At 32.8% G+C, this 14,521-nt stretch overlaps 1 protein-coding gene across 40 annotated transcripts in view; it reads right to left on the bottom strand.

The window, feature by feature from the left end:
• Nucleotides 1-14,521, bottom strand: part of LOC122571227 (calcium-activated potassium channel slowpoke) — a 105,551-nt gene that overhangs the window by 20,962 nt on the left and 70,068 nt on the right. For 14 of the 40 annotated variants that reach the window (XM_043734705.1, XM_043734706.1, XM_043734729.1 and 11 more), the window contains 4 exons: nucleotides 8,194-8,349; nucleotides 7,884-7,960; nucleotides 3,916-3,984; nucleotides 950-1,000 (listed from right to left, as the gene is read on the bottom strand). In XM_043734705.1, coding sequence (XP_043590640.1) covers nucleotides 950-1,000; nucleotides 3,916-3,984; nucleotides 7,884-7,960; nucleotides 8,194-8,349 — 353 coding nt within the window. Of the gene's footprint in view, nucleotides 1-949; nucleotides 1,001-3,915; nucleotides 3,985-7,342; nucleotides 7,379-7,883; nucleotides 7,961-8,193; nucleotides 8,350-13,377; nucleotides 13,491-14,521 lie in introns of all 40 variants that reach the window. The other 26 variants (XM_043734722.1, XM_043734717.1, XM_043734741.1 and 23 more) reach the window with 8 other exon arrangements.

Below are 14,521 nucleotides of genomic sequence, written 5' to 3' on the forward strand. Positions count from 1 at the left end.
TGAACACCGATGCAAGATCAAGTTGGAAGTAGTTAAAAAAAAAAAAACTCAAGGCAATCACATCGCCGCGAAGTTCCGTTCGGATTAGACTTGTAATAATTCACTCACAACAATAACCATCGAAAAAAAGACACTTACATACCTCCAGAGAACTACATTCAAAACGACATCGATAGAAATATAATGTAAATAGTGATTTCGGTTGCAAAAGTACAAAAAAATGAGAAATAAAAGACAGACATCACACCAATAGGAGTTCAAAACACTAACAGTAGTCTACTTCGAAACCAATTAGTATCAGATTCAGATAAAATCACATAAATTAGCACAACGAACACGTTCATGATATATATATATTCTAATTTTGAATACGAAATTAAGAAACTACATATATATAAGAAAATGATCGAACGTTGTGCTGTTTGTTTCATGTATTCGAACAAAATTTGTTTTTCAATTGAAAACCTTGATATTCCAGTTTCTTAAATAACTAGGCCATGATGAATCATTTAGTTTTATAACTTCTTTCTTCTAACTGATACATTAACACAGTTATGCAAATTCAAAAATACTATGTATACCAAATTTGTGCAATTATCGAAAATGATTCACGCGGCTTAAATGAGTATCGAAAGGAAGATTTCTGCGTTTAACCTTTAAATCGAATATTTCGCCAAACGTATACTCGTATCATAAACCACTATTACTGGAATTATGAAATCAAAATTGAATATTCAAAAATTTCATGTAATACTGTTCAAACAGATAGATTCAAGGTTATATTGATTTAAAGGCCATACGAAACCAATATACTCTTTGATCAATTTCGACTATATCGTCATATTTTACTTAACCATGGGGAGAGGCTAAGATTAGACAAAAAAAAAAAGAAAAGAAAGATACAAGGGAATGACACGTGGAAGACAATCTACATTCGGGGGATACATACTTGCTCTTCCAACCATTTGAACAGCTCGCACGCCTTTCCGGAATGTGGCCACTGCCCGAAGGGAGGAGAACCAGAGCTGTTAGTCGTTATACCAAAATAATGTGAACCTAAATACTGGGTGGAGGGGCAGGTGGTAACAGGTAAGGGGGAATTCACGCGTTGGTCTCCACCGATTTATCACGTTGTTTTATAAATATTCATAGATATCTCGAAGAAACTACATAATACGATATACTACTAATATAGTATATTATAGTATATTACTATATACATTAGGATATAATTTACTGTAAAACGTGACAATCGATAAAGATGTGATCAACATTGTTGGTTTAAAGCATCGTTGCTTTAAATCAAATTTCAGTCTGATATGAGGACTGGAGCACAGAGAATACACAGCAGGTACGTGACCCATATTGAGTTTATACAGTGGCCGATGATATTCATTTAGTCAGAGATCGTATTCTCTTTCAGACTCGACTAAAATATTAAATATCACAATGTCGACGTTATTGTTGTGATGTCAGTGAATGATATCAAATATGCGCAACATGTGAGGGGAGAATGAAGTATTTTTAATCGGTGTGTTCGATAAACCCTGGGCATCGATTATCATCATCCGTGTAAATTTAGAACTAAAGGTGCTTACACCGGTGGCATTCACTTTGCAAGTAATTCACTTTTGGTTAGTTCGTTGTAAACTACAAATGTCACGGTTATAAGTACTTTTAAAATTCTCTTCTTCACACAGGATATATACACATATACAGGCACACCTATGCACACAGATACACTCACACAAATGCACCTAAGCGCGTATGATTCGCTTTCATTTTATATTAAAGGGTCGCAGCAGTTTCATATGCAATTTCAAACACAACCTTCCCCACTATTGCAAATATATTCCCTCTGTTGAAACCATTTATATAATTCATAAAGATGTAGTTTGTTGCAATAATTCCAGTTAATTATTTTCAAATAATTCGTAAATTCTTAGATTTTCTAGATAATCCCATCCTGCTAACTTGTACTAAATGTATACATATATTATATGAAGTAGTAAGTAAAGCGTAGCTTTAGTTCTATCTAGTGTTGGTTAGTTTTAAAATGTGAGGATAATAGGCGGCAGAAAGATATAAATAAATATTTATCTAGCTGCTGGTTATAGAAAGATTACATGTGTATTTAAACTCAAGTATATTTGAAATGCTGTTGTTTCATTTAATCTGTCTAATCAGAAAACAAACATGTTTCTAGTGTTTCGCATGCAGAAAGATAGAAGACGACAGTTCTGTGTTGAACAATGATGCAGAAATTGGAATGTAGAAGAAAATTCCTTTTATGAAAAAAAGAATAAACTCATTGGCCAGAAATTAAAGAAGGATAATATAGATTTAGTCGTTGTTACGATAGAGATCGTTGTAGAATTTGCAACCAGTTGTACCTATAAGTAAAATGAATTCCTCTTTTTCTAAATAAATAAGTGTGAAAACTCAGTGACCAGAGGTAAGAATCAAGAGATACCGTTTGTTTAAGATATTTATCAATAACTGCAAGAGGAAAGTAAGAGAGAAAAATATGTGACTATAGTGCAATATACGTGTACTTGTTATCTCATTCGAGAAAATAAATAGAATTTACGAACAGAATACAACAATTTATGAAAACAAGATTCGAAAGATAAAATTAGAAAATAAAATTCCATCTTGGAAAGACAAAGAATTCTCTGCAATAAATGAATAAGTTTTTTTTGTAAAATGTTAAGAAGTGATACAAAAAGTGATGTTCTTTCATTTCTACGAATGGAACCATCTTACTAACTAAAACTTGTGAAAATTTTCAATTATTTTACTATAATACTGCATATTTTTAGTATACGAAAGATAGCCTCCAAAAATTGCAAAAAGAAATCTGAAACCATTTTACACATATTTAACAAACTCCCCAATATTTAATCAACTCATAAGTCAAACCAATCCGTAAATCGACAGATGCTCGATAAATTGGTGATAATCCAAAAAATTGAGAGAACTGTTTAAAAAACGAAACAGTCACATTTAAATTGCAAACATAAGAAAAATAATGAAAAACAAGGTTTGATATAAGCACACCGAACAACGGTAAAGAACGATAGTCATTGGCAAGCCTGAAACGAGCAAATGTTCTTTAATCAGTGAAAAGTAACAGCCAGGAACGTGTAGACACAGAATATACGATTTGATAGAACGTGCTTAGCAAAAATTAGCATATCTGCGAAAGCGACGTTTTCTTAGTGAGAACTGAAGCGATAAGTATTCGCATTAAACGCAATCCTGTACATATACGACGTGTGAACGATGTTCGTTCAACTTGAAATTGACGTTGCTGCTTCGTTCGAGAAACAATGATCGCCAAATATGTTAGCTCTAGCAAAAGCCCAGCGAGAAACAATACGAATCGAACGATGTCAAATTACAGAACGTTGAAACACAGGTATCGTGGAGTAAGTGCGTGTGACGGTGAATTACTTGGAACATCGAGATTTGCATTCGTTTGCATCACTTACGCCAGCTTACCTGGTTAAACGTAAATTCAACTGAGCTCTGATTGAGTCAATCGTTTCTTCGTTCAATAATAAATATCGCGCGAGCACGCGAATAATATTTATATAAATATAATATAAATAATATCATCTAGTATAATGATATAATTTATATCAATAATATTTATATAAATATGCGAATAATACAATAATAACGTTGATATGTGAAAGCATCGCGTATTAGACTGTTATATTTATGTATCTTAGAGATTTGACTCAAACAGAGAAAATTTGTCAGAATAATGAACGTTTTTCGTGATACGTTGCCCCGGATCCGAATCTGTAATTTTCTTTCACGATTATTCTGACAAAATTGTAGATACGGTTCGACAAAGGATGTGCATTAGGATGAACAGGACGGCAAGGAAGGTACAAAGACGCGTACCGTCGAGGCAACTGCTGTAGGCAGTGTTTCCTTTCACCATGCCGGTCTGCATCATCATCATCCCCACATCTGTAAAAATCGAGCAGTCGGCCCGGACACATATTTGTCAGTAAACACGCAAGGACAGTCTACTGAAATAACTGGTAAATGGTTAAGGGAGGAGCGCCGGTTTAAAAAAGGGCTGGGCTAGGAACCAGAGATAACCGTATGTATGTATTATATTAAATTAAACATACAAGGGAATCCTACGAATTACTATTGAAACTTTTGTACAGCGTGTTCTGGGGCGATGAAACGAAAATTTCATATAAATATAAATTCAAGCGTCTTATTTACCGTACTGCACTTTGTTGAGAATTGATTCTATTTCTCAGGATTATTCCATGATATTGTGACAAAGGAAGTAAACAGCTTTATCTCAACGCTTTAATGTTAAATTTAAAAGAGAATACCAAAAGAAAGCTTGTAAAAAGAGAAATAGCAAATAAAAATACAGCGTTCAAAGGAAACAGTTCAACTCAACATTGCACGACTGTAAGTGGAATAAGCGTCGCACCGTATAATTCCAGACGTACCCTCAACCTACAGTAGCGAGCGTAAGTAGAAGGAGCGTCGATCCGTATCATGTCAGACATGTCCTATAATCTGCAGCACTTCTTTTACAATGTAGAATTGAAAAAATATATTTTTCGTATTTTGAAGTAACAGAAAATATATAGATACAAATTTTTAACGTTGTATTATTATACGTATAATATTGTTATATATAATTATTATATAACAGTATTTCAGAGAAATCATCAGAAATTAAGTTGAATTTGATATAAAAATTTTCCCCATTTATACGTTTATGCTCTTTTTTTCTCATCAATTTTTAACACAATTTCTTTTGTGAACCTACATTTATATGAAGTTTTCACTTTATTTCTGAGTGCAGAACATGTTGACAAAAACACGGCGTATTACGAACTTCGGTAATACGTACATACTATATATATATGTTTTTTATATATATTATTTTTAGATGTATATATATAGTCGTAATTCATTGATTCATACGTGAGAATACGTAAATGTGATAAAGATCATTCTATGTATATATACTTCATTTCCGTATTTTCGTTCTTAATCTTCACGTATGAATCCAAGAGTAACGGTACTATATTATCATCATCTGAAAATTTCTTTCCAATTTCCACGATTTACCTATAGCCAGGACAAAGGATACTTAACAAGGTGTACAAAAATAAACTACAAAGCTCCTGAAATATTATTTACCTCCGATGTATTTTTCTCCACCCACAAATTTTCTAGCAATTGCCAAACGATATTAAACATGAACATTTCTGCGTAAAACCAGATAGCGGAAGAGTTCAATGAAAAAACGTTGATTGCCCAGGGTTTAAGATTTAACGTAATGGAAGTTGAATCTTGTACAGACCTTTCGTTCGGATGATTTCAGATGAACTCAATGGTACGTGTGAGTAATGATACGTTGTGTGACATCATGTGAACAAGTAGAGTTTACAGAGACTACGTTTACAACGAAATATCGATCCGTGGTTAATTTGCTGTATTCGTGAAGTTTCAGGTAAATTGTTACCAAAATTATCACCAAAAAATACCTATGGAACTCGCTTTCGCAGAAAGCGAAACACACGTAGGTTACGTTTTTGATGATATAAGGTCGGAATAGAAGCGCAGAAGATACGCGGGATTCATTTACGATCAATCGAACCTACCGACCGACAGAGTTTCATCAATGACAGCTGGCACATTGAAAGTTCTCACACGATCGAAGAGAAAATTTTTGTTTAAAGTAAACAGCGATAGTGATTTGAAGAATTGGAGAGAATAGAATAGAGATAAAACAGATAGACAGTACAGACAGACAGAAAATAGAGAGAGACAAGGGGGGAGGGCAAAATTGAAGGATATATTTAACAGAGAAAGAGAGAGAAAATAGAGAGCGAGTGAACTTTTGTACGAAGCTGTCGTATCATCAAGGCGTAAAATAGTATTCGAATCGGAAACTAATCATGCATGCAAGGCGAGCGAGAAGGGCACACACTAGAGTGCAGACTAAATTTCCTCGATTGGCCAGGTGGACATGCGCCAACTGACAGAACTATAAGGGGTTACATATCACGTGTGTGTCAGTGGTATTTCATTTTTCACGTCACGCTATTCAACTGGCAACCAAACAAAAAAACACATTTGTCGATTAATATCGAGCCTCGAACGATCAACAAATTTTCTTTCAATCGAAAGACTCTCAAAAACTGTTCACGATCATCGCGCGAACGCTAGTGAACAGGCTTCTACACTCTTCGTAACTTCCAAAACCGAATCTTAAAAAATGTGCGCTTCGTTTGATTCGATAAAGAATTCCATATAGGATATCGAGTTTTCCAACACATCGGGAAAAATTGAAAGCACGAGAACGGAACGGAGAACCGTGAAAAACGAATAAATACCCAACTGTGGCATCGCAATCGCGTCGAACAGTGTCTCTGAATGAGGATTAAAGGTGCAATCATCTCATCGCCATTGTCATCGTCATAATCATCACCACCACCGCCTTGGTGTATATATGCAAGATAATGGTTAAAAAACTCGAAGGCATATATGTACACATAATTAAGACACAAAAAGACAGAAATATGCAAAGAGGCAATGATTATAGACAGAGAAAAAGAGGGGACGAAGAATGAGAAAAAGATATTGGTATCAGGAGAAAATAAGTAAATAAGTGGAAACAAATACAACATAAAAATCATAATAATTGTAGATAATAATTATAGAGAAAATAAGATCCAAAAATTAAATTTCTTTTCTATTAACACATTAGTGACCGATAATTTTATCGAACACTCAAAATACAATAATATATAAAATATGATTCTGCGATTAAGATAAGATCAAGAATACGGAAAATTTAATTTCAAATATTACATGTTGCGTATAACTTATTGTTATTAACTGAAATAAATGCAAGAAATCATTTCTTCCTCGGAGCCACTGATTATTGGCTTGCATGGCTTTGTCTTAATATATTTATCGTAAAAATGTACATATAACTTCGTTTTAAATTAAAATAGACAACAAAATATGTAATTAACATTATACTACTACATTCTACAAGAGATAGTATGTATGGCTTGTTATATCTTTACACAATTATCATACGATATTGATATACCATGGAAAAACGTCAGTGGTCGTCAATATGTTAATGAAGATAAAAGATCAAAATAGTCTCAACAAAAATAAAAGCGATTTTTAAGAAAAGGAGAGATAGAAGGGAGAAAAATGAAGAAATGAGAAAGAAATGGAGAAAAAATCATGGAAAGAAAAGAGGGAAGACATAAAGGAAATAGTCATAAACGAGATAGTAAAGACTAAGCGAGCGAGTGTGAGACGTTACCTAAGTCCCGGCCCCAGGAGCGCTGCTGCTGCCCCACTAGATCATATATCACAAGAGGATGGTCACAACCATGTCACTTTGTTAATTGTCGCGATAATTACTGCTACGGCTTTCAGTGGCAGAAGGACACAGAGAAAAAGAAAGAGGAAAGGGCGAAGGAATCATGGACAAAGAGAGCTTCCTGTGTGATTCGTCTGGTCTTATAACATTAGTCTTATGTAAAAGTCGTTAAAAAATCTCTCGTTCTTTTCTTTTTCATTTGCGAGTCACACGAAATTCCTTAGCTTCGATCCGCATTGCTGTAACTGATCTTCTATGGAAACTAAGATTCAATATCCTGGTGTGATTCGCAATATATAATATTCGATACATTTAGCGCGCTCTATGTACACAGAGTAATAAACGTTAATTATTACATATGTAATATAATGTAAAGTTCAATAGAACAGAGTTTCGATTAATAAGAAATTCGATAGCAGAGAATTTCAGCGAGAATTATAAATTTATCGGTAAGGGCTATCACTAGACTAGAAAGACTTACAATTTTTGCACTTGCACTTCTTGATCAGAGTTTCGTCTTTTATATCCTCGTGGCATGCTTTGCAATAGAACCACGCCCTGCAAATATATTTACAGTAATTAGTTGCTTCGGAAAGATTTATGTACAGATTGTAAAATAAAGAATGAATCGAAAGGAAAGCTTTCCCAGTTTGGCTTAATTAATTAATTAATTGCTTGGTGTGCTCCGGAGATCGAAGACAGGAAATGAAACTTTAGCTAAAACTATATCTCCATAGGTAAATTTCGTTAATTTATTTTATTCGCTGTTTTTATTATAGAATAATTCTCACCGTTTCACTTCGTCGGCAGATTGAGCAATGAAGAATCCCTGAGTATTTGCTACGATCTTGGCACCACGTGGATTAATTGATATCTTACTATCGCAGCCTCCTTCGCCCTTTATCTCGATTGCCAACAGCAACAGCTTCAACTTCGTGAAGCATAACCTAAGACGAAGCTTTGCATAATATTCCGTGTTCTTCAATAGTATATATATTAAGAACGAAGTCATAGTTACTCTCTTTACTCATAGATAAGAAACATTACACATAGTATAGTGTTTTAAGGAGAAAATATATGTGCTTAACAAACGAAGCAAAGCATTTATATCGCAAACTAAACATTCAGCATTAAATTTTGATATTTTATATGTTTCGAAGACAACTTAAATTCTATGGTGATTTGAAAGTACAAAGTAACATAATGTAGTGTAACAGTATCATTTACGTTGGTCCAAATCGCAATAGATTCTATATTCTAAACATCAAACATAAAGAACAATATAAAGCACGATAGCTAATAGATAACTAAACATATACACGCAATGTATTTATTAAATTATTATTTAACTGTTATACTCGAAATCATTTGTAAATATTTTAATCTGAAATTCAATTAAAGTCCGATTAATAACGTGACATGTGAGAAATACTGTAAAAAGAATATTATAATCTAATTTTACCAATCTATAACTGTAAATCTTAATTAATATTTTACAATCTAAGATTAAGTTGCCAAATTAACTGAACATTACTATTTATTTACATTTATTCTACTTGTATAAAAATTCTTACAGTATTTTCCGGAAAAGCAACTGCTATATAATGATTAATACTACACATTAGTCTAAAAGGATAATTACTAACACGAAAACAAATCTTACCACAAAATATTCATACATAGATATTTTTGTCTACATTCATCACAAGCTTCCAAATACCACGCATTTTCTTCAACGAACAGTTCGTTTCAAGTTTCTTCTCAGATTTACTCTCTATTGACGACTTGATTTAAATTTCGTCCCTTTTACGCGAGCATTTAGAAACTTCTGACAAGTTGGTAAAAGTTTCACACGAATAGTATAGAATGTTGGTTATAGCGTGATTAAACACCCACAGCATTACAAAGCGCTTCAAGTGCATGTACTTTTACTTTGTGAAAAAATACCCCTAAAAACTTATTTGAAAATATACATTAATTTCTTTCTTAATATCGTGACATCAATGAATATAAGACGCTCTGTTCTGCCACCTCGGTAAGGAAAGAGACAGCAAAAGGGGCATGCAAAAGCAAGCAGTGGAATAGATAAGTTGAGAAATATTAGATATATTCGAATCATGCGAAGATAGAAGTCTAGTGCTGTCTAAACTAATTTGCTATAAAATATCCTACGCTAGTCGAAAACTCGGATAAGAGACCAACTAGTGTTGTTGTTGCTTTTAAGCGCAACGCGAATAATAAATGCTAAATGGCGCAATTATAATTAAGAGATGCCTAGTATCTAATAGTACTCGAGTTTAATAGATTATATTACGTATTCTGGCACACGCAAAATAAATCGTGACAAGACACCAGACATGTGCAAAACTAACAGATTTACTTTAAACTAGACCAATAAAACCCTAAGTACGCATATAGCAAGTGCTGAGTAAACTAACTTTTGAAAAATGGTGCGGTCTTGTTAATCAAGACTAGAAAATTCGTGTCAACCTAACATTCCAATATTTTTATCAAAATTCATAGTTTCGTTGTAACTTGTAGTTGCAATGCATAACGATTAACCTTAATTCATTACACAAGTGGTATACACTCTGAAAATGTAAAAAATATAATTTCGTAATTAAGATAAATTACGTTATACGTATATTTTAGTTAACAGTAAGAGTAACATTGTTAGATTTAATTCCTCTGTTCGCAATATGCTTTAGGGATCAACTTAAATTTATTATACTTATACGATTATTTAACTATTCATAAAAGTCCTTATTAAAATATTTTAACTACGTTTCCATTGATCACTTCGATTCTTGATTATATACAACTGAAATTATAAAGTACAAAACTGTTTCTTTTTTTTCATTTCAATTTTAATATCATAGAGATTTGATAATGTTCAGCATTAGTAATGGTGCATACAATAAATGTAGTGCAAAAATCAGATAAAGGGATATAACTGTAACGAAGTATAAAGATCAACGTCTCTAAGGATTCAAAAATACTGTGTTACAATAGCAGCAAGAGTGTACATAAATCAATGATGATTTATATGATGAGTTGAATACTTTTCGTTGATAAATTTGTAGATCAAGAAATTTAACTTCGATGTTCGATAAGGGGAACATGAAATTGATTTTGACAAAGAAAAGAAATTCGAATAAAGTAGCAGAGACTCTGTAAAGGGAAAAGAATCGGTACAGAAGGCTTTGGGCCAAAAGAAAGGAAGTGTTAAGGGGTGACACGGAGAAGGAAAAAAAGAAGAGATATTATAAAAGAAAAAAGGTAGAAAATGAAAGAAACTCGTGAAAGAAATGTAAAGAGAAAAACACACAGCAGTTTCTAAAGAAGATAGTAAAGATCAGGTACGGAAAGGACATCTGAAGAATGGTAGAGAAAGAAAGAACAGAATGGTGAAAGAGGAAGATAAAAAGGAAAAACGAAATAAGAAAGCGTACCAAGATGGAGGAGTGGAATAGCGACAGAAGAAATAGTAACTGGTATAGTAGAGATGTCTAGAAAAGAAATAAGAAAAGTACAAAGAAATAGGCAAAAATAAAATGGGAAAATGGTAACAACATTAAAAAAGGAAAGAACGACTAATGTGTAATAAAGTAAATGATATACCAAACGAGGTGTTTGTGTTTGGCAGCTAAATAGAGAAATCAAAGAGGATATATGATAATATATACACTGCTCAAAATAATTACATAGATAATTATGAATCTTTCTATTGCTCTGGACAAATAAAAAAAAATGATGTCTTATATGCAGTTTGATATATGTTATTCTTACGATACTAAACGTTGACTTTATAACAATATTGAAAAAAAAACATACATACTGAAACTGAACATACAAATCAAGATGAGGTAGGTAACGATTCCTGAGTTGTTTTGAGCAGTAAAGAAGAGGAAGAAGGTGGTAAAGAATTGGATAGAAAACAATACAAAATAGGCGTAAGGTATAAGGAATGTCAAAGAATAAGAGTTAAAAAGAAATGTACTTAAAATAACTGCTTTCTGTCGGCAAAATTCATTATATTGTTAATGGAACTTGTGTGTGTGTGTGTGTGTATAATATATTAAGAAATGACCTACTTGGAAAGTAAAACTGCGAACTCGTTCAGGATGTTTTCTATAATTCACGTGACGTGTTACACATTCAAATATCGAGATTGAATGTATGCGACTGATATAAAGTAGAGAGCAGCAGGCATGCGTGTACAACGAACGTGTTTTGTTAAGAGAAGATTAGAACGCTACAACTAGGAACACACACTATAAGAAGAATAAAAATAGAAAGAAATCCCGTCTCCACCCTTAGAAGAAACTAATGCATAAAATGTCAAAAATATATACTAAGTAAAATTGAATTAATAGAATGAATAATAAATTTCGTTATTTTATATTGTACGAAGCCGTAAAGAGATCACTAAAAAAAACAAAATACAATCTTGTAGAAAGTATGCAGATTTCGTTAAACAAAATATTTTTTAATATCTACAATTCAAATAATATATTAACGAGCACATTTCTCAATTAAACTTTAAGCTTTCTAGATCTATTATATTTTCATATTATTACAGCTTTATATTTCCTTTACCTATATATATATTTGATATTATATATTTCACAAATTTATATCTTTAAACAAGATTTCTTTAATATTTTGAAAATTACAAAAATATCATATCTTACTAGAGAAAACAAACGAACATTTACAGAACATTTACAATATTTACAGAAATTTCCTTCTTTATAAAATATTTTCAAAAACTATTTATACTATTACTTTGTATGCTTTAGAAAGTAATATTTACATATCAAGATCTTAAAGTATACACTTTTTCTAATCGTCACGAAATCTGCATCGATCTGGCATTACTACTACTACAGTATAAAAAGGATTGGTGCAAAATTGTTCCAACAAATCGGTGGCAAATACCAGCGAGCTGGTTAAAACAAAAATAACAAACGTTACTATATCATAAAACGATTCTGCCCAACGTGGTGTGAAAATTTTCCAAAGATACATTCAAAATACCAAAAGTACCAAACAAAACAAAAACAAAAACTACGGCTAGCCAAAAGAGATTCCGGTAGAAGAAAAAACGTTTAAAGGATCAAAAAATAAAACCGAGGTGAGGGGTGACAAATTCTAATCGCGTACGAATATAATAGTATATATGTACACGTTCCATAATGGAGTATCAGAGAAGTACATTAAAAAAGTGTGCGAGATCAACAATATAAACAGGCAGAGAAACAAAATCTCGCACTATAGTGTCATTTTATGTGTACATGTTTGTATATTTTATATGTTGTTCTATACAGTGGCTCGTAAAAGTATTTCGATCATAGAAAACTTTCATGTATATACATATATTATGTCTGTTATAAAAAACATTTTGATATATCGTTAACACTGTAATATTACACGACTGTCACGATTACATCGATAAAATTTAAAAGCAATTTAAAAATGTACATAGAAGAATGTACAAGACATTTACCACTAACGTATATACAGAAAAAAATTAGTATAGAAATGAACAGTCATCTTGAACATATAATAAGTCTTAAAAATGATTCTATTGAATATTCATTAAATACTTTTCATTTTTGCGAAATATATACTTGCACAAAATTCAGATTCTTTCCAAAGAATACTATCAATATAATTATGATAATCGTATCTGATTACGGTATTTACAAAATGTTCAAATGTCTTATATAATGCACATAATGTATTCATAAAGAGTTCTCATAAGCATTCGAATACTTTCGTAAACCACTGTACGTACACATGTGTAATCTGTATAAGAATCGGTAAAAATTGATGAACGTATCGTTACGTTTACTATGTCCGATGCTACATGTTCGTATATAAGTAACGTATAATATGTTTGTGTATGCATGATGTTGTCGATATTGACATGTACTGCAAATGTATGACAACCAATGGCAGCGAGAACTTACTCGCTGGCTTGGGGAAATGTCATCCCGGTAAAGGACGGGGAGAGGGTTTCCGTGTACATCTCGCAGCCCGTGCCCTGCAGGTAATCATTCTGCCACGCCTGAGTATCCGGCGACTGAAACACCAACCAATCAAGCCCCACGTCATCAAACCTTTCAAAATCTACTAGATACTGACTGAGACCTGACACGAGGAGGGACGCTGACCCGTGGTCTGCATCTCGTCGTGCAGGCAAACAAGGTTGAATACATTGTTTCGCACGATTATTATCACGTCATGTCAATACGCCAGATTTATAATTTCTCGAGCAAGCGAATTCATCGATAACAAAGACGATACGAAGTTGCAAAGGAACGGTCTAATTATCTTAGCTTTCTGGAAAAAAAGTTCGATTAACAGATTTAATACAATATTCTACGAAATCTAGCTACGTTTCTTTTTTTCATATGACCTGTATGTAATTATTAATATTTGAAGTGTGTTTTATTTCTTCGTGTTTTTCTTGATGGGCAGCAAAGATGGGGAGAGAAGTTGTTTTGCGCTGAAATTTTGTGTTTCGTTGATCCTCGCTGGATATAGTCCAAATAAAATGAAATATGAACGTAGAACTAACATTATCCTCCATAATTCGTGACAGATTATGATGCACAGTTCGATCGTGTACGATCTTTGTTAAAATATAGTTCCTCGTAAATTGTACACCTAACCGCAATTACGTTGACTGATTGCAAGTCATCTGTCGCTCGTGACAGACCGACATTGGCGATTGAATTGTTCGTAGTACTATAAGCACCATTTTATACACGATTGAGCCCTAAAACCCGTTAGCAACAAACAGCGCTCTTTTTACCGACACGACGCGTAGAAAATTCTGTTGATGTGTAAGTACCTTCGATCCTGAAGCATAAAATTGTCTTTCAAGACTGATCGAATCACTAGCGAAATCGAGATTACACCTACTAGCTATAGTTCCTAATGCTTACCTATCATCCAGTTGCCGTTAATGCTCGTTGTTGTTGCAAATTTTCATTGTACGTGCGATAAATTTTCGAATCGGACGATACCATGGAATATTAATCTTAATAAGGAATAAAATATTCATAAGTTTAATATATGAGTTAGGTTTGATGAAAATTCTCCAAATAT

This window comes from Bombus pyrosoma, linkage group LG9 (assembly GCF_014825855.1).
Source record: "Bombus pyrosoma isolate SC7728 linkage group LG9, ASM1482585v1, whole genome shotgun sequence".
Classification (NCBI taxonomy): domain Eukaryota; kingdom Metazoa; phylum Arthropoda; class Insecta; order Hymenoptera; family Apidae; genus Bombus; species Bombus pyrosoma.